This window comes from Rana temporaria, chromosome 2 (assembly GCF_905171775.1).
Source record: "Rana temporaria chromosome 2, aRanTem1.1, whole genome shotgun sequence".
Classification (NCBI taxonomy): Eukaryota; Metazoa; Chordata; class Amphibia; order Anura; family Ranidae; genus Rana; species Rana temporaria.
Window position 1 is genome coordinate 482,446,412 of NC_053490.1, and position 19,256 is coordinate 482,465,667.

Genomic DNA, 19,256 nt, shown 5'->3' on the forward strand with positions numbered 1-19,256 from the left:
GAGCTGCGGTTCAGCCCTGCCCCCTCTATCTTCTGATTGACTAACTGAGTTAGATTGACAGCAGTATGCGCCAATGTGCCGGTGCTGTGTCTTGGCCAATCAAGTGGGAGTGTTTTAGACAGCTGAGGCACTCGTGGACATCGCTGGGTAGAGAGGGGGCTTAGGTAAGTATTAGGGGGGAAGAGGAGGGCTGCTGCACACAGAAGGCTTTTCATCTTAATGCATAGAATGCATTAAGAAGAAAAAAAACCTTCTGCCTTTACAATCACTTTAAAACTATTATACAGAGTACAGGCAGTCCCTGAGTTACGAATATCCGATTTACAAACGACTCCTACTAACGAATGGAGGTGGAGTGACGTCACTGCCGGCAGCTTGCGCTCTACACTGGTCCCAGAAATCGCAGAGTAGCCATCTTGCAGAATGAGACACATCCCACACTGCAGTACTAGCTGTACTGCATGCCCCACATATAGGACAGCATGCCCAGAAGCGCCCAGAACACCCCACATTGCACAGCCAGAAGCACCTGGCTGGAGTTACACTTAAAACAGGTACTGTTCCGTCTTACAAACAAAGTTGACTCAAGAACAAACCAACAGTCCTTAGCTTGTTCATAACTAGGGGACTGCCTGTACTAGATATAATAGATAGATAGATTCTAAGATAAAAGCAAAACAGTTTTAATTTTTGTAGCTAGCAAACCTATGGGCAAGGAAGTTCCATTGCACAAAAAAGTCCTTATCATTGTGTTTTGCAAAAATGGGTAAATACAAAAAAATACAAAATACAAAAACATAGTAAAAGGAATGCATTGAGTTGCATTATTCTGTAAATACAAGTCAAATATACACACATATTTGGGATGCCTTTGGGAGTATGTGATCGTGCTAAACTAGAGATGTAAGGATAGGGATACCCAGGCATTGCTTTTGATTACTAGACCATCTCCTAGATGGTTGTAGTGATCAATCTTGGACAAATTCCTAGTGCTAATCACCTTCCACCACCACCACAATAAAGGGGCCTCACTCTCTATCTTGGCCTTTTTATATATTTGATATGATAGAGAATGGAGTAGGTGGAGTGAGCCATCCCATGGTGTAGATAGGAATGATATCGTGACCCACCTTGTCAGTATCTACGTAATAGCTGCATATTGATTTTGGATGGACTTGGTTTTAAATGATGAATTTGTTTAATATAAACTTCCACATCTGATTTTTTTCTTTAAAATTGTTTTTCAATTGAAACTTTGTTTCTGATTTCCAAAAGGGCAGGAAATCAGGAGGGAAAACTTGAGAAGTGCAATTTAATATCTTCTTGTCCCTCAAAATGTAACCAGCATAGTTTCATCTCAGCGAAGAATTGAATATAGACCATATTTTGATTATAATAAGTATATCATTTGTCATCAGGTTTGATGGTCTGCTGAAATATTTCATTAAATATTCTTTCAAGTTTAATATTACTCACAAAATTCCTGTTATGTATTATTTCATATATAATTACGCAGCTCAGGGTTTCCATTCTTTTAATAAAGAGTTTTGGAACTAGGTCAATACAGTTTAAATGAAAAGGATCTGGCTGGGCTTTAGTCATAATAACTTCTCTCACCCAAAGTGACAAAAATGATCAGAAAGCTATCAGACACTTTTGGTGTTTCAGTAAAGAGTATTTTGTAGTTAGTTCACAGGACTGGCCAGGAGTTGGCACTAATAAAAAGCATTGACCATTAAAGCCCAACTCTGGGCAACTAAAAAAGTATCTCTTGCAGTAAGGCTGTGTCTGTACTGCAAGTCTTTTCTGTTGTTTATGCCTAGGGAAACAATAAAGGAAAAATTACTTACCCAATCCGCCACTCCTTCCCACAGCTAAACCGGAGCCTGCAGTTTCTGTAACTCCATGCTCAAGCGGTTTAGAGTGCTAACATTATCAAGACCAGAGCAAGGTCCATAGACCTTTTGTGCACAGTCCACCTGCAGATTGTGGGGGAACGCAGCCTGCCGGGGAGCAGAGGCTATAGTTAGTAAAACTGTTTCTCCTCCGCCCTAGGCAAAATAAGAGATTAATCCCTGCAGTTCCCCCATTGCAAGGAATCATTTTTTTGTATCTGCCTGGAGTTGGGCTTTAAACTTGAACCCCAAGCACATGCAAAATGCATACATTAATGCTGCTCCATATTCCTCATTAGTAAATAATTCTATATGTATTCAATTATTTAATTTTTTTCATAGTAAATTATTATATATACAATTAAAATAAAATAAAACTAGTGAAAGTACCTGAATCTGACTTGCTTTCAGCTTTCCCTATACAGCGAAAGGACCAAAAGAATAACAATAAGCCACGACTCTTTTGTGAAATAAGAATTCAACTAGGTTACAATTATATATTCTGCAAAAATAAAACTGTGCTTTGAAGTGTTAATTAAATTAATTTAAAATGAGTAAAATGTCAAATTTTTTCCCCAATTGTTGTAAGCCTACTAGAGGTTCAAGAAACAAGAACAACATGAAAAATTTACATTAAATAAAACAGAAATCTTATTCTAAGAATGATCTATAAGCACTAACAAATAGAGGCAAAGGGCCAGATCCACATACATGTAGAATGGCGCAGCGTATCAGAGATACACTATGCCGCCGTACCTTACCTAGCGCATTTTCGAATCCTCAGCGATTTCGCGCCGTAAGTTACGGCGGTGTAGTGTATTTCTGGCGGCGGTTTTGAAATTGGGCGGGTTGGGGGCAGGTTTCATTTAAATGAAGAGCGTCCCCGCGCCGAATGAAATGCGCATGCGTCATCAAGAAATTTCACGCCGTGTTTTGCGCGAAATGACGTTGCAACGACGTCATTTTTTGAACTTAGACGTGAGTTACGTCCATCGCTATTCACGGACGACTTACGCCAAAAAATAAATAAATTCAAATTTAGATGCGGGAATGACGGCCATACTTAACATGGCAAGTCTATGTATACGCCGAAAAATACCAGCTTTAACTATACGCCGGAAAAAGCCGACTACAGACGACGTTAGAAAATGCGATGGCAGCGCGTACGTTTGTGGATCGTCGTAAATCGCTAATTTGCATACCCGACACGGAGAACGCCACCCAGCGGACGCCAAAGTATTGCATCTTAGATCCGAAGGCGTACGAAGAAGTACACCTGTCGGATCTAACCCAGAAGCCGTCGTATCTTGTTTTGAGGATTCAAAACAATGATACGACCTGGGAAATTTGAAAGTACACCGGCGTATCAGTAGATACACCGGCGTACTTCGTCTGTGGATCTGGCCCAGTGAGTTATATGTGGGTCCCTTGATCTTATAAGAGCAAGAGCAGTTTGCACCCTCTACATACAGAAACACATTTTACCTTAGTTCAGTTAAGTTGTTTTCACTACAGCCATCCGATAAAAGGAAATTCCTGATTTTTACATTTCCACTGCAGTTGGTTGGGGGTTCTTGACTAAGTGAAAGATTTACACTGTTATTAAATCATTTTATATTATTGTTGTTAAAGTGATTGTAAATGCAGATATATTTATTTATTTTTAAATTTGGAAAACATGTTATACTTACCTGCTCTGTGCAGTGGTTTTGCAAGTAGCTTGCTATGGGGCCCCCCGAGCGGGTTTGCTCTCAAGCCACTGCTTTGTGTGCTTTGTATGTCCATTCTTACACAGAAGTGGCTTGGTCCTGCACCCACTCTCTCCTCATTGATTCACTGGCTGCGATTGACAGTAGTGGGAGCCACATCACTGGATCGAGATAGGGCTCAGATAGGTATTGCGGTGGCTGGTGCATACAGAAGGTTTTTTAGCCTTCACGCAGGGAAAAAAAAACTTCTGTCTTTAAAACCACTTTAATATAATGTCACTAGTCAACAAAATTGGCAGAAAGTAGTAAAAGTCATAATACTGTACAGTGATACTTCGGTTTATGAATGCTTCTGTTCACGAACAACTCGCTTTCTCGAACAGAAGAGTTCACAAAAATTTGCTTCAGTTCACGAAAACGAGCCGCGGCCATCTTCCCTACTCTGACACATTCATATTGAGAAGAGCAGTGCGAGATAAGAGTCTTAGGAGAACAATTCTACTCAGATAGGGGGTTTTGCCCCCTGACTACCATGAGTGTGGGCTCACTTGATTGGAAATCATGAAAAACAGTTCATATGAATTTTTACAACTTTATCGTGCCCTCAAATGATATTTTCCTGGATGCACAATGGCCCCTAGATAAGTTTTTTAGATTAGGGTTTGGGATTGTTTCAAACAAGTATTAACCACTTGCCGCCTGCCCATCGTCAAATCACAGAGGGGCGGTGCGGCTCCCCTTCTGGGACAACATCATATGATGTCGCCCCAGAATGGCCCCTCTTGCCCGCCCGCAGAGGCATGCAGTGCGGTGATTGCGGCTGCGCCATGTTGCTGGGACATGGCCCCGACCCCGATCTCTGTAAGGAGCCATGGCGAAGCACGGAGATGCCAGTAATCGGTGCTCTTAGCCTCACACTGACAGGAAACATGTACACATGTAATCAGGGCACTGATCATCAGTGCCCTGATTATAATAGCGCAACCAGTGCCAGTAATCAGTGCCCACCAGTGCCAGCAATCAATGCCCAATAGTGCCAGCAATAGTGCCAGTAATCAGTACCCACCAGTGCCCACAAGTGCCACCAATCAGTATCCATTAGTTATGCCAGTCAAAGCTGGCTATCAGTGCAGCCTACCACTGTTGCCCATCAATGCCCATCAGTGTCGCCCATCAGTCTCGCCTAAATTATAAATATTTCACATAGTTACAGTATAGCATGACCGTGCAATTGTCATTCAAAGTGTGACAGCGCTGAAAGCTGAAAAATGGCCTGGGCAGGAAGGTGGTGTAATTGAGGTGGTTAAAGAGCAGCTATAGTTTTTTTTTTTTTTTAGATGTACACATGAAAGAGGTCTGCTTAATGTCAAAGACCGTATGTAATATATGTTTAAAATCCTTTTTTTGTACATAAAATTCATAATTTCACTGTATATATAAACAAAAATAAAAAGTTCAGAATGGATTAACCGATTTACATTGAACCTTATGGGAAAATGTGCCTCGGTTCACAACCAGAGTCGTTTCACTAATTAAGTTCATGAACCGAGGTACCACTGTAGTTATTAGAAGTATTAATTTATGTTAATTATTAAGTGGTTGATTTATTAAAAAAAAAAAATACATTAATTCTGTGTGAATGTGGCCATTAAACATTGTTTTCTCACCAGGTTGAGTATTTTCCATTCATTATATTAGAGTGAGTCAGGAAAACACTGCTTTAAAGTGGTTGGAAACCCCCCCTTTCACCTTGCACCTACAGGTAAGCCTAGATTAAGGCCTAGTACACACGAGAGGATCGATCCGCGGAAACGGTCCGGAGGACCGTTTCCGTGGATAAATCCTCTGGCGGATTTTGATCTCATGGTTGTACTAACCATGAGATCAAAATCCCCGCGGAATTCCCTGCGAATCATTACGACGCATGCGAGGGATGGATTCGGACGGATTGATCCGGTGAGTCTGTACAGACCAGCGGATCAATCCGTTGGACTGGATTCCAGCGGATCGATTTCTTAGCATGTTAAGAAATTTTGATCCGCTGGAAATCCATCGGCCCGAAAAATATCCGCGGATAAATATCCGCTGGATCGTACACACCAGGGAATCTATCCGCTGAAACCGGTCCGCGGATAAATTCCAGCGGATAGATCCTCTCGTGTGTACGGGGCCTAAGGCTTACCTGTAGGTGCAAGAAAAATCTCTGTAACCTACACAGTTAAGGAGATATTTGCTAAAAAATACAGCACATATGTCTATGGCGCATGCGTGCCGTAGACAACAGCACCGGTGCACTGAAAGTACAGTTTTTTAGCCTGGAAAATTCAGGGTTAATGCTGAATTTTCGTGCACACGCTGGGATTGGCCGGTCACATCGCTGGAGCGGTGATAACAGGAAGAAGATGGCGGAGGGCACAGAGAAGAACTTCAGGTGCTTCGTTCTCAGGTAAGTTTTTGCTAACTTTCACACAGAATGAATGTGCATGCAGCATCAAAGAGCAAATAGCTTTATAAAACACCCGTTACTATCAGTGTATCCAAAGCAAAAACATTTGAGAAAATCTTCTTGGGACGGGCTCTTGGAACGGGCTCTGCTGAAGCCACTGTGAATATTTGATTTTATTTACATGCTTTTAACACCTTCTCAAATGTGAGTGTCCATTTTTACTTAGGTAATAAATATATTTTTTGTGTAAATGGTATCACACTATGTAGTCTATTCTTTCTCCTTTTATCAATGTACTATTTGGATGAATTGAATTTGAGTTTTGGTCACTACATCCTTGGTTGAGACCTATTGGCGACAATAGTGTGATGGACCTCAACTTCATATGTCCATATTAGACCCCATTCACACCTAAGCGACAAAACGCCCGACGCGGGACGCTTCTGTCGCTAGAGGGGAGAATTCACATTGCCGTCTATGGAGATGGTTCACATCTCATAGACCCGCAACGCCTGTCGCCTGAAAAAAAGTCCCGGACCCTTTTTTTCACGCGACAGGCGCGTTTTCCCATAGACAGCAATGGGAATACTTTAGAAAAAAAAGAAAAATTTGTAATCGCGGCAAATCTGCCGCTACACGCGAACGCGGCTGTCGCTTAGGTGTGAATGCAGCCTTAGAAGCTGTGTATGCTGATATACTTCTCTCCCCTGGGTGTGCTACACCAAAAGCTCTGTTGACTCATTGGGCAAGATTCTCGCAGAATCCGCGGCGGCGTAGCGTAAGCCATTTACACCACGCCGCCACAATTTACTGGAGCAAGTGCCGTATTCTCAAAGCACTTGCTCCGTAATTTGTGGCGGCGTAGTGTAAATGGGCCCGGCGTAAGGCCGCGTAATTCAAAGGGGGCGGCTTGTATTTAAATTAAGCGCGCCCCCGCGCCGATTGAACTGCGCATGCTCCGTTTTGAAAATTCCCGCCGTGCTTTGCGTGAAATGACGTCGCACCGACATCATTTTTTGAACTTCGACGTGACTTACGTCCTTTCCTACGCAAAAAAAAAAATTAAAATTTGACGCGGGAACGACGGCCATACTTTAACATGGCAAGTCTATCTATGCGCCACAAAATAGCGGCATTAACTATACGCCGGGAAAAGCCGACTAGCGACGACGTAAGAGAATGCGACGGCCGCGCGTACCTTCGTGGATCGACGGATCGAAGCCAGAAGCCGACGTATCTTGGTTTGAGAATTCAAAAGATACGACGCAGCAAATTTGAAAGTACGCCGGTGTATCCGTAGATAGGCCTGCGTACTTGCTCTGTGAATCTGGCCCCTTGGGCATATTCCTAGTTGGGTTCAACATGTCTGGTAAGCCTCTTTTTCTATTGGTGGTGGAATATCTACAGACAAACTGATTTACAATTACTCACCTTGGAAAGTCACTTTATCCACTGGAATCACTTCGTGGACTATATAATTATGTGCATGCACCTTTGTTTCATGTAAATGTGTTATTCTTTATCACGTATCAGTCACATTGAGTGTCATTATTAGATTCATTTTCTATATGTTTTTTTTTTTTTTTGCACTTTAGTGAATCTCCGCTATCAGCTTTTGTCTGAACAGCAGGAGCCCTACTCTTTTCAATCAAAATGTTTTAACCCTCCCTTATACTATTAAAAAAAGGATAAAAAAGTTTAGGATATTAAAGGGTCTATTTATAAATATTTTCACAAAGCATTCACCCAAGAGTCACAGATTTCTCTAATTGGATTAAGTTGAGAAAATGTGTGAATCATGGGTAAAACTTGTGCGAATCTTGTTTGAAAACATTTGTAAATAGCATTTTTTTCAGAGTTTGGACCCACTTTAAAAAAAAATTCTCTCCACAGAATAAATCTAGCTAAATAAATTTGATACACAAGAAAAAATAAAATAAAAATTCAACCGCATCTGTCTTCCAGTCTTTAGCCAAAGAAAAGCTATACTTTGAAGGTGGTCAATATTGTGCCACACTAGTCTATTTCCCGGGCCTGCTCTTGGTATGTAAATGGTTCCACAGTGATCCGATAAGGGCAAGAAGGAGGATTTCATCGATCCAGTGAGCGCTTCTGAATGGCTTCACAGCAGGCGTTTCTAAGCAGATTGATCACAGTGCGTGGGTCATGACTTTTCATAACTGCACTTCCAGATACAATCATATTAGCTCCAGCCCCAGCACATCTGTGTATAATTTCTGGTCCAACACCACCATCTACCTCTATATCCAGTGAAGGGAACTGTGACCTTAACCATTGTACCTTTGGCATTATGCCCTCCATGAACTTCTGCCCTCCAAATCCAGGCTCCACTGTCATAACCAAAGCCATATCAATCTGACTTGCCCATGGTGCAAGATCTTCCACTGTAGTATTTGGTTTAATTGCCAGTCCCACTTTCATGCCACTTTCTCGTATGTCTTTAATAAGAATTCCAGGGTTTTCTGTATCCTCCAGGTGAAAGGTATACTGGTTAGCACCAGCAGCTGACATGGGTTTCACCCACTGCTCTGGTTTAGCCACCATCATATGCATGTAAAAAAATGGGTCATTTCCCAGTTGCTTTCGTAGACATTCTACCACCGGATGTCCAAATGTGATGTTGGGAACAAAATGTCCGTCCATCACATCCAGGTGCAGGTTTTCCGCCCCGCTCTGCAGCATGCGATCACATTCCTGTAAATAGTAGACATGTGCATTTGTTTTCGTCCGAATGCATTTTCATCCGCAATTCAGGTATTTTCGTTATCGTTTTAACAAACGATAACGAAAGAGCACAATTCGAAAACCTAGAGATCCGTAATAAAAAAATGCTTTTTTTTGTTTTCGTATAACAATTCGATATAGATAGGAGATTCGACATGACGCTGACTGAATAGCAATCTGTCTATCAAACCTGATATTCTACTACACACACATACGACATTATAGAGAAAAGAAAAGATTCGACATTATAGAGAAAAGATTCGACAAAGCATCGAAAATCGCCGAATCTGTCATTGAAGGCTTATGGTGTATATCGAAAGTGCTAAGCAGATTCAACGGAGAAGATATACTGCACTCGTACATTTTTAATGATCCGCCCATAGGCTATAGAAAAATTCTAATGCTGGTTAACTGGTAATAATAAATAATAATAATATAATTATTTATTATTATTATTATTACTAGTCATACAACGTTAGAATTCTTGTAGGCGGAATATTCGACCGGAAATGTACGCTTCGACGTAAAATTTCGATGTTCCGTCGAATATTCTTTGACCATTCGACACTGAAACCAAGTATATCTGGATTTTCGGACGAAAGCTATTCCCAACGAAAAACAAAATAAATCAAAACGATTTTCGGGACTAACTAAATAAATTTATTTTTCTGACGAAAACGAAATTACGAAACAAAATATTTCAGTTTGCACATGTCTAGTAAATAGCATGTTATAGCCATGACCATAATAGTTTATCTTTCTTTGTCCTAATCACTAACAAAATAGTTATAGTAATAATAATGGTAATAATATTATATTTGAGATATTTTCTATTCTTTAATGAACTATGGCTTACCACATCCTCTATGGGTATTAGCTAAATTTAGAAATATAACAGAAAATGCAACCAATAAATGTTTTATACCGTAAGGCTAGAAACCTTGATTTTAAATACAAAACTGTGGGCCCCTGTAAAATGTTATGGACACAGAAAAAAAATCCATGAAATCTGCTTTTGCTCTTCACAGCTCCAGTTTTTTCTTTTTATTTCTCTTTTTTTTTTGTATCCTACTAGGTTTTTGCTTAGCTTTATTTCTTTTCTCAGATTTAGTGCCAGTAGAAATAAAGGAGCAATAAAACAGCTATCTTGATGGTTTTGGCTTTTGCAAAGTATTTGTGTTACTTTTTTTCAAAATGTTCTTTTTGCATGAGATAATTATGTTTCAAAGGCTGAAACAGAAGATGTCCTGTATTTTGGTAATATCTATAGGCTAAACGTATCATAATACTATTGTTTAAATATCCTTAGTACCATGTGGAACTCAGGGAGAATTTCATGTAATGTGCCCTGAGTCTAATTGCATTAAAGTATTATTTTTCTAAGCTTAAAGTAAACATGTGCAAGCTGTAAAAACATGGTGTTGGGCTTTAGCTAAATCTCTATGTCTAGCTAGGCATCTTGAAAATTATGTTCATCAATTCATTATATTTATTATTATAATATTAATAAACTATTTTCTTAATGCTCCCTAAATTTTATAGAAATGTTATCGTTTAGGAAAACAGATTTAATCAGAACATAATAAAAATGGAAAAATATGTCTAAAAAACTACAATGACATATTGGGCCAGATTCACATAGAAATGCCCAGGCGCAGCGTATCAGAGATACGCTACGCCGCCGTATCTTACCTGGCTCTAAGTCGAATCCAGGAAGATTTCGCGCCGTAAGTTACGGCGGCGTAGTGTATCTCTCACCGCGTAATTCAAATCGGCGGGTAGCGGGCGTGATTCATTTAAATGAAGCGCGTCCCCGCGCCGATTGAACTGCGCATGCTCCGTTTCGAAATTTCCCGCCGTGCTTTGCGCGAAATGACGTCGCACCGAAGTCATTTTTTAAACTTAGACGTGAGTTACGTCCTTTCCTATTCACGGACGACTTCCGCAAAAAAAAAAAATTAAATTTAACGACGGCCATACTTTAACATGGCAAGTCTATATATTCGCCACAAAATAGCAGCTTTAACTATACGCCAGGAAAAGCCGACTAGCGACGACGTAAGAGAATGCGACGGCCGCGCGTACCTTCCTGGATGGACGGAAAAAGCTAATTAGCATACCCGACGCGGAAAACAACGCGAACTCCACCCAGCGGGCGCCGAAGTATTGCACCTACGATCCGAAGACGTACGAAGCTGTACGCCTGTCGCATCGAAGCCAGAAGCCGTCGTATCTTGGTTTGAGGATTCAAACTAAAGATACGACGCGGCAAATTTGAAAGTACGCCGGTGTATCAGTAGATACGCCGGCGTACTTGCTCTGTGAATCTGGCCCATAGTATCTATATACAGGACAGAATATGTAAACCCACAAATCAGCAGCACAAGAACCCCCCACCATCCATATACCATAGTAACCACACATAATTAGTAAAAAAAAAAAGCATAGAAACAAACCCCGAAGCTAACGGTCAAAAAATACGTTTTGTCCAAATGCAATTATATTCCCATCACAATAACTGCACCAAAATTGTCTCATACACATTAACACTGAGATGTCCAATTGAGATAATAGATTGTTTTCTTCCACTTGGAAGTAGTATTTAATGAGGGTGCCTGTTCAGAATAATTAGCAGAGCCCCTGAGGAAGAGAATGTAAGTCAGGCCATAGATGGCGCAAATTTCTTTCCTGCAAATCATGGGTTGCAGAAAATAAATCTGCTCTATTCCCCTATCAAAACAAACATTGTGTTCTCCCAGTGAGTGAGTGAGTGAGTGAGTGAGAAACTTATATAGCGCAACACATGCGAACTGAATCGCCTCTGGGCGCTTGGTATCCATTCCCTGGGCCCTCAGAAGAGATGGGTCTTGATCTTTCTCCTGAAGGCCAAGTGGTTTACCTCCAATCGGATGGTGGTTGGTAGAGCGTTCCATAGTCTGGGTCCTTGGACCCCAAATCTTCGTTCTCCTTTGGACTTGTATCTGGCTTTGGGTATCTGGAGTAGATTTTGGTTGGTGGATCGCAGAATGCGATTGGTGTTATGAGCTTTTATTTTCTCGCATAGATATTGGGGGGCATTTCCCAGAATACACTTGTGCGTTAGACAGAGTGCTTTGAAAGTGATTCTGTCTTTTACGGGCAACCAATGAAGGGATCTCAGCGAAGGTTAGATTGATTCCCATGGTTTTTTCCCAGTCACAAGTCGAGCGGCCGTATTTTGAACGACTTGCAGACGAGTGATTTGGTATTTTGGGAGTCCAAGATAGAGGGCATTTGCATAGTCAAGTCTGGAGTTGATAAGTGTCCCCACTACGACTGCTATGTCTTCTTTTGGAATGAAGGGAGTGAGTCTGCGTAGAAGGCGGGGGAAGCAGTGGGAGGCGGGGGAAGCTGTCTCAGGAGAACACAGTAATTATTGCTAGCCGCTATAACAGCCGCTAGTGATAATCGCATGTAAAATATAGCAGGCTGGTTGTTCAACTTGGGTACATTCAGCTTGCCCATACATGGTTGGAATCAGCTATGGCCAGCTCAACTATTGAGCAAGAAATTGTTGGATTGGAGCCTGCCTGTTGGAGTCTGCCTGTTCATAGCATTCAATACATGGGCCATGCAGTCCAACTTTTTTCATATATATATATATATATATATATATATATATATATATATATATATATATATATATATATATATACAGTTGTGCTCAAAAGTTTGCAAACTCTGGCAGAAATTGTGACATTTTGGAATAAATATTGAAAATATGACTGATCATGGCAAAAAACTGTATTTTATTTAACAATAGCAATCACATTAAGCCATTTATTATCACATTTCACAAATGTTTCACAAATGTGGGAAATTAACCTTTAATTGCCATTTTAACCTGTGTGTGCCACCTTCTGTGTCTGTATAAGGCCAAACATTCCAGGGTATTTAAACTTTATATCAAGGCCATTTGGGTGATTTCTGTTATTATTATGATTTGAAAAAGGATCTAAAAAACTATGTGATAATAAATGGTTTTATGTTATTGCTATCCTTAAAAAAAGACAGTTTTTTGGCATGATCAGTCATATTTTCATTATTAATACCAACATTTCGCAATTTCTGCCAGGGTATGCAAACTTTTGAGCACAACTGTAGATATGTGTAACCAGGGTAAATTTTCCAATGGCAACACTTTTTCTGTAGACAAATGTCTAAGTGGGAAATTTCCCTTAATTTTTAAGGGACTTTTCTATCACTTTCTATTGTCTCTCTAGGACAGGAGGTCAAGGGGATCTCCCCAATGGGACACAGACATAATAAAAAGGACAGGGACTTTCTGTCAACAAAAAAAGTTTGGGTTATGCATTCACTTTTTTTTTTTTAAAGTGTATTTTGTGCGTGTGCGTGTACTCGAGAGAGGAGCCGGACTGCAGGAGTTGGGAGTAGGCAGGCCTCCCCCAGAGGCAATCTGCCACCTTTCTCCATGCCCCGGGTGGCAATGGCAGGTGTGTGAGGGAGTCCTCCCACACAGCCTGCCCTACCTGCTCCGCTTTGAAGCCCAACGGGGCAGAGGGACTCCCTATAAGGGAGTGAGAGGATTTGCCCACTCAACCAGCCCTGTTATTCCTTCGCCTCTCTTTTTAGAGACCCCGTGGTCAAAGTGCGTGCATGTTTACCCAATTTGGAGTGCGTGTAAGTGTGGTGGTTTTTGTGGGAGGGGGGTGGGCGTACTAAGCGCAGGCTTACCTCGCATAGCACACCCACCGGGAGCCGGGCTGGGACCACCAAACTCAATTCAAATGTAGCTGAGACCGGGATCCGAACCCCTAGCTGCAGAGGTGAATGGCTTGTCAGCACAGTGCCAATCGCGTTGAGCCACCGCAGCTCCCTTATGCATTCACTTTAACACTTTGTGAACAGAACCTCTTTTCACATGCATATAAATGTGCCTGTGCTAGCAGTAGGAGAAATACGCAGCCACCTGGGGTGCACTGCTGTCTAGGGCGCAGCCGCTGGTTCATACTGTTTGACCTTACACTAGTCCCTGTCGTTTTTTTTTTTTTTTTGGAAGCCTGGGTCTTTGGGGTCGGGCAGACAGGTTGTCCCACATTCCCTGTTGGCTCCAATGTCTGGAGCTCTGTATGCCGCCGCCCTGCTGATTGGGGGGGTGGCTGGGCGATGCAAGTAGCTGGTCTTACCTAGGGTGCAAAATAGTCTAGGGCCGGCCCTGATAACATAAGTGTAGCACTACCCCCGGAGGAGCTGCTGGTTTATTTTGGGTCTACGCTCTGTGATTAACCCCTTAAAGTGGCTCAAAACCCTCCCTTGACACACCTGGTAATATGGAAGTTGTGGACCCCAGTAGCTTGTGGGGAAGCACAATATCCCCTAACACTGCAACAGATTATGCAAATAAAAAGCGTTACCTTAATTGAAAGGGGTCTTGCAGTATCAAAGATAGGCTGCACACAGGCTTCAAGATAACCAAAGTAACAAAGGAACATGAGTAAAACAGTGATACTCAGTCACAGTGATAACAGTGATTTGCAGACCCCTGCAGTATCAATAACAATAATAAGTATGAGCTAAAATGTATAAGAAATAGTGCAGCACAATATACTGTAAATACAATTAAACTAAAGTGCAAAACACAGTTGTTATACCGATAACAAATTAATCATGAATGGTGCATAAATAATGCAAAAAACTGTCCAAAAAGTGAAAAATTCCAAAGGAATAGGGTGACAACCACTCCAAATCTTCACCGGTGACTTTAACTTTAAATAAGTGATCCTCCACCGTTTAGAATGGTTACTCTCACCTTCAGGTATGGACCCCTGTTTTACCAGGCAGTCATACCAGCAGATTAAGTATGAGCTAGACTGCAATGTCTTATAGACCTGTGTGAGCACACAGCAAGAGGGACCCCCTTAACAAAACATATACATTGAAAAGCCCTCTTGCCAAACCTCACCCAGCTCTCTGCCTCTCTACAATACTATATAAAGTAACAGAACTGATTACTCGGTCAACGAGCAATGCAATGAATATATTCAATATACAACACTAAATAGATAACCCTTGGATACTATAGCTAATCAGAATGACCTGGCGTCCCAGGCCAAACTTCAATACAGTCTCCTGCTAATAGTTTGTGCACATGTGCGTTGGAATGCATTGGCGCGCAAAGAGCAATTTATAATCCAAAAGGGTAATAGTAAACTGTTAAACGTTTCCTGAATAGTCAACCGCAAAGATGGATATCAACGATCCGCCCTTCTGCAAGACACTCAGTACTTTCAGGCATGTGCTCGTCTCACCCAACTGGTTCAGGCCTTGTCCTTCTACAGCACACCGTCCGGTCAATCAGCAGTCTCCGGTCCTCAGACAGGTCGCAGGGTTACTGGGATCTCGTCTGATGACTCTGGCAGAAGCTCTGTCTCTTCTTCTCAAAGCCTCTCTGTCCGGGCGTATGTAGGCCTCAACTGCGGCCTACTCTCCATGGAGACACTCCTGACAGTCTCCTCTTGAGTTGAAGAGACGGTCCCGAGAGAGCACGCCTAACAAGTCCTCTCCCTTAAATTACCTCCCCCAGCAGGCGGTGCGGAAGGCAAAGTATCTTGGGTTAGCACAGCTGCTCTCTGGGTAATGTAGTTCATTACAGACCAGGGCAAATGGAGTCTCTTCTCCTTCTGAACTCAATCCCCCAACTCTCACTGCGGTACCAGAATGAAATGTAAACAACAGGTGGCTCTAACCCAACTCGGCCACAGGAGGGAGCTGAGATCCTTCACAATAAGCAATGGTAGTCTTTTGTATCACATCAGAAAGGGTAATACCCCGCTACATAAGATTCTTATAAAGGTGCAAGGAACCAAAATATAAGTAATATACCAGTAGTCAAACCTTAATGACAAGGAGTTTTCACTTTTTTTTTAAATAGCTTATACCCCAGTGGGGGGGAACCTTAGAAATACATGACTACTGCAGTGTTAAAACTCAACACTTTTACTGTAGACACGAGAAGGAAGTAATTTGCTGCCCAAATGTGTTTGGGATAATGAGCCCTTTGCTAGCGTACACTTCACAGTGACAAAACACCACAATTGCTATCATGGACCTGTTGTAAATGATAGTCCCCCTGACTTTCACGTAGATCCCATGGCTTTAAAATTCTAAGTCACTAACCTGGAATAATCATACTAATGAGGTCAGGATAAAACTAGGACATCTGATCTGCATTCTTGTTCAGTGACCCCAAAAACTTTGAAGCCAGCGGATCAGTATGACAACCAGACAACCTAAAATTACACCGGGAAGATGATGTCACCTGCAACCAGTCTCCACTCCCCCCAACAATCACTCAGACTATGCATTGTAACTTTCCAGTAAGCCGGCTAAAATGGGTATGAGTAATAGAAGATAATCCATTTATACACAGCCAAGAGTACATTTTACAAACCCAGAACAGACACGCATCAAATTAGGTAAGAAACATTAGCATTTCTTATCTCTATACTTGTTCTGGGTCAGTAGCTGAAAGTATTTGTGTCAAAGAATGTGGTGGTTAAATAGAGGGAGAATACTGGCCATGAAACCTCAAGACTTCCAGAAACTGGATGCTTTTTTTTTTTTTTAGTCTGCGGCACATCCTGGTTGTCCAGGGATGTGAATAAGTACAAGCAGATTGACATGTTTAAAAAGCACTGTCGAAGATACATCTAAGTAATAAGCTGTGTTTTCTTCTGTAGATCTTTGAATGCTGGATAAAACGAAAGGCATTGAGCCTCTCAACAGAATGCATCATTTGATCTCTTGCTAAACTATTAAAGTTAAATGTGGAATTGTTGGTTACAGCTTACATACATGGAGAAAAATGTGGGCTTTTTCTATCAGCTGCAGACAGAAAACCACAAGCTTTTCAGACCAACCACACCCTTCAGAAATGAATCTCTTGTTAGAGTTCACAGATCTATTTGCAAGCAAAAGAGAAGCAAATCATTCTGCAGGACTTTTCCCAAATAAGCTGCCCTCCCAGTGCCTGCAGTTCTTGTTCTTGTTCCTCCAAAGATCTACGAGGCTCTATTGAGAAAATAGCTACCAGATAGCTGATGGTCACACATTTTCCACTGTTTACCATTCTCTTTGGTTCTGTGTGATTGACAACCTCACTGGCCAACAGGGATCTGATGAAAGAAGGAAGGGGCAGAAAACAGCACAGCAACTGTTCAGCTTTCTTTTATGCAATGCCCAACATTTTTAGGAAAAAGGAGTGCAGAATAATCTAAGCATGCCTGCAGGCACCTACTCTACTTTAAAGAGATTATAGGTTTACTTTCATAGAGTATTCTTCTTTACCTTGAGATACAGCCAATCTTTCCTTAGGCTCCTATTGAAAAGCAAATAAATGTGTTGATTCTAATAGAACTCAGGTTTTCATGTAATCATTACCATAAATGGACCCCTACATCCAACTAGGTATTCCTGACTTGTAGGGCTTAAAGGGGTTGTAAAGGTAAAAAAAAATCCCTAAATAGCTTCCTTTACCTTAGTGCAGTCCTTCTTCACTTACCTCATCCTTCCATTTTGCTTTTAAATGTCCTTATTTCTTCTGAGAAATCCTCACTTCCTTTTCTTCTGTCTATAACTCCACACAGTAATGCAAGGCTTTCTCCCTGGTGTGGAGCGTTGTGCTCGCCCCCTCCCTTGGACTACGGGAGAGACTCAGGAAGCTCTCTACATTGCAGATAGAGAAAGGAGCTGTGTGTTAGTGGGTGTCCTGACTCTCCTGCTCGCACCCTCAAGGGAGGGGGTGAGCACGACACTCCACGCCAGGGAGAAAGCCTCGCATTACGGTGTGGAGTTATAGACAGAAGAACAGGAAGTGAGGATTTCTCAGAAGAAATAAGGACATTTAAAAGCAAAATCGATGGATGTGGTAAGTAAAGGAGGACTGCACTAAGGTAAAGGAAGCTATTTAGGGGGAAGAAATTACCTTTACAACCCCTTTAAAAGATTGTAAACTGTATAAGGGCTGTCCGGAGTGAGTGAGTGAGTGAGTGAGTGAGTGAGTGAGTGAGTGAGTGAGTGAGTGAATAACTTATATAGCGCTACAAATGCGAACTGAATCGCCTCAAGTCCTAAAATGAAACAAAATATTCCATATTATTCCTGTATCCATGTGCTCCTGAGAATGTTCAAATGTCCTTGGTGAAACATTTCCCTTCTTCTATATTTCCTAGACATGTGCATTCATTTTAGTCTGAATTTCGGGGATTTTCACGTTTGTTTTACCAAACGATAACGAACGCGCAGAATCCGAAATCCGAAAGATCCGACATAAAAAATGCTTTATTTTCGTTTTGTTGCGACAACAGTTCGATATAGATAGAAGATTCGACATGACGGTGACAATAGCGATCTGTGTCTATCGAATCTGTGGTTGAATGTGCCTAACCTTAACTCTATTAGTCCAATATTATTCGACATAGAGAGGAAAGATTTGACATGAGCATTCGACGAAGCAGCTAAAAACATACGATCGCCGTGAGCGGACATTTATGGTCAAATGCTCCGTCCATAAGCTATAGAAGAATTCTAATGTTGGTTGACTAGTAATAATAACTAATAAATATAATTATTACTAGTCATACAACATTAGAATTCTACTATAGTTTGGGGGCGGCGCATTCGACCGGAAATGTACAATTACAGCGTTGTACAGTTTAGCTGCTTCGTCAAATCTTCTTGGAACATTCGACAGACCCCATAAGCCTTCAATTTACAGATTTAACCTTAATTCGGATTTATGGACGAATGCATTTTTTAACGAAACTAAATAAATAAAAACAAATTTCGGGAGTAACTAAATAAAATAATTTTTCGGACGAAAACGAAATTCCGAAACAAAATATTCCAGTGTGCACATGTCTAATATTTCCTATTGTGAGATTCCTTTCCCCTCAAAATATTAAATTTTTTGCTCACTATGGTCCAAAAATGTCCATTTGTCTCCACTAACCATTATAAAATAAATGCTCTGTAATCGAAAGATTTAAAGAAAAATTCCACTTTCCATTTTAGCTTAAAGTAGAACTAAAGGAAAAACCTTTTTCTTATTTTCATTTTTGATAGAGCCATGAGGGTTAAATACCCTGTTGTTTTTTGTTTTTTTTTCATCCCATTGGGGATATTTCCATTCACTTTCTGTCCCACAGCCAAAACGTAAAGTGAGAGGAAATCTCTACAAAGTGAGGGAATCCTGGAGTATCACCCAGGGGTGGATCCAGAATCTAGTCTCGGGAGGGGCACTGCCAGAAAATATATAGATCACATGCGATGTCTGTGCGATGCAAATTCAGCCCTACAAACTGTAGGGCTGAATTCGCATTGCATTCAGACCAAACTTGTGTAGGACACTTTTTTTTTTTTTGTCCGCACAAGAATCAGATCACACCCATGCAATACGATTCT

The 19,256-nt window shown here is 41.3% G+C and overlaps 2 protein-coding genes across 8 annotated transcripts in view; one reads left to right on the forward strand and one right to left on the reverse strand.

The window, feature by feature from the left end:
* The window catches only part of ROBO1 (roundabout guidance receptor 1), a 1,468,549-nt gene that overhangs the window by 902,912 nt on the left and 546,381 nt on the right, over positions 1 to 19,256 (forward strand). The gene's annotated exons all lie outside the window — the stretch shown is intronic.
* Positions 8,127 to 19,256, reverse strand: part of LOC120928744 (ribulose-phosphate 3-epimerase-like) — a 41,871-nt gene continuing 30,741 nt past the window's right edge. The window contains exon 2 of the mRNA XM_040339734.1: positions 8,127 to 8,765. Coding sequence (XP_040195668.1) covers positions 8,142 to 8,765 — 624 coding nt within the window. The 3' untranslated portion in view covers positions 8,127 to 8,141. The remainder of the gene's footprint in view (positions 8,766 to 19,256) is intronic.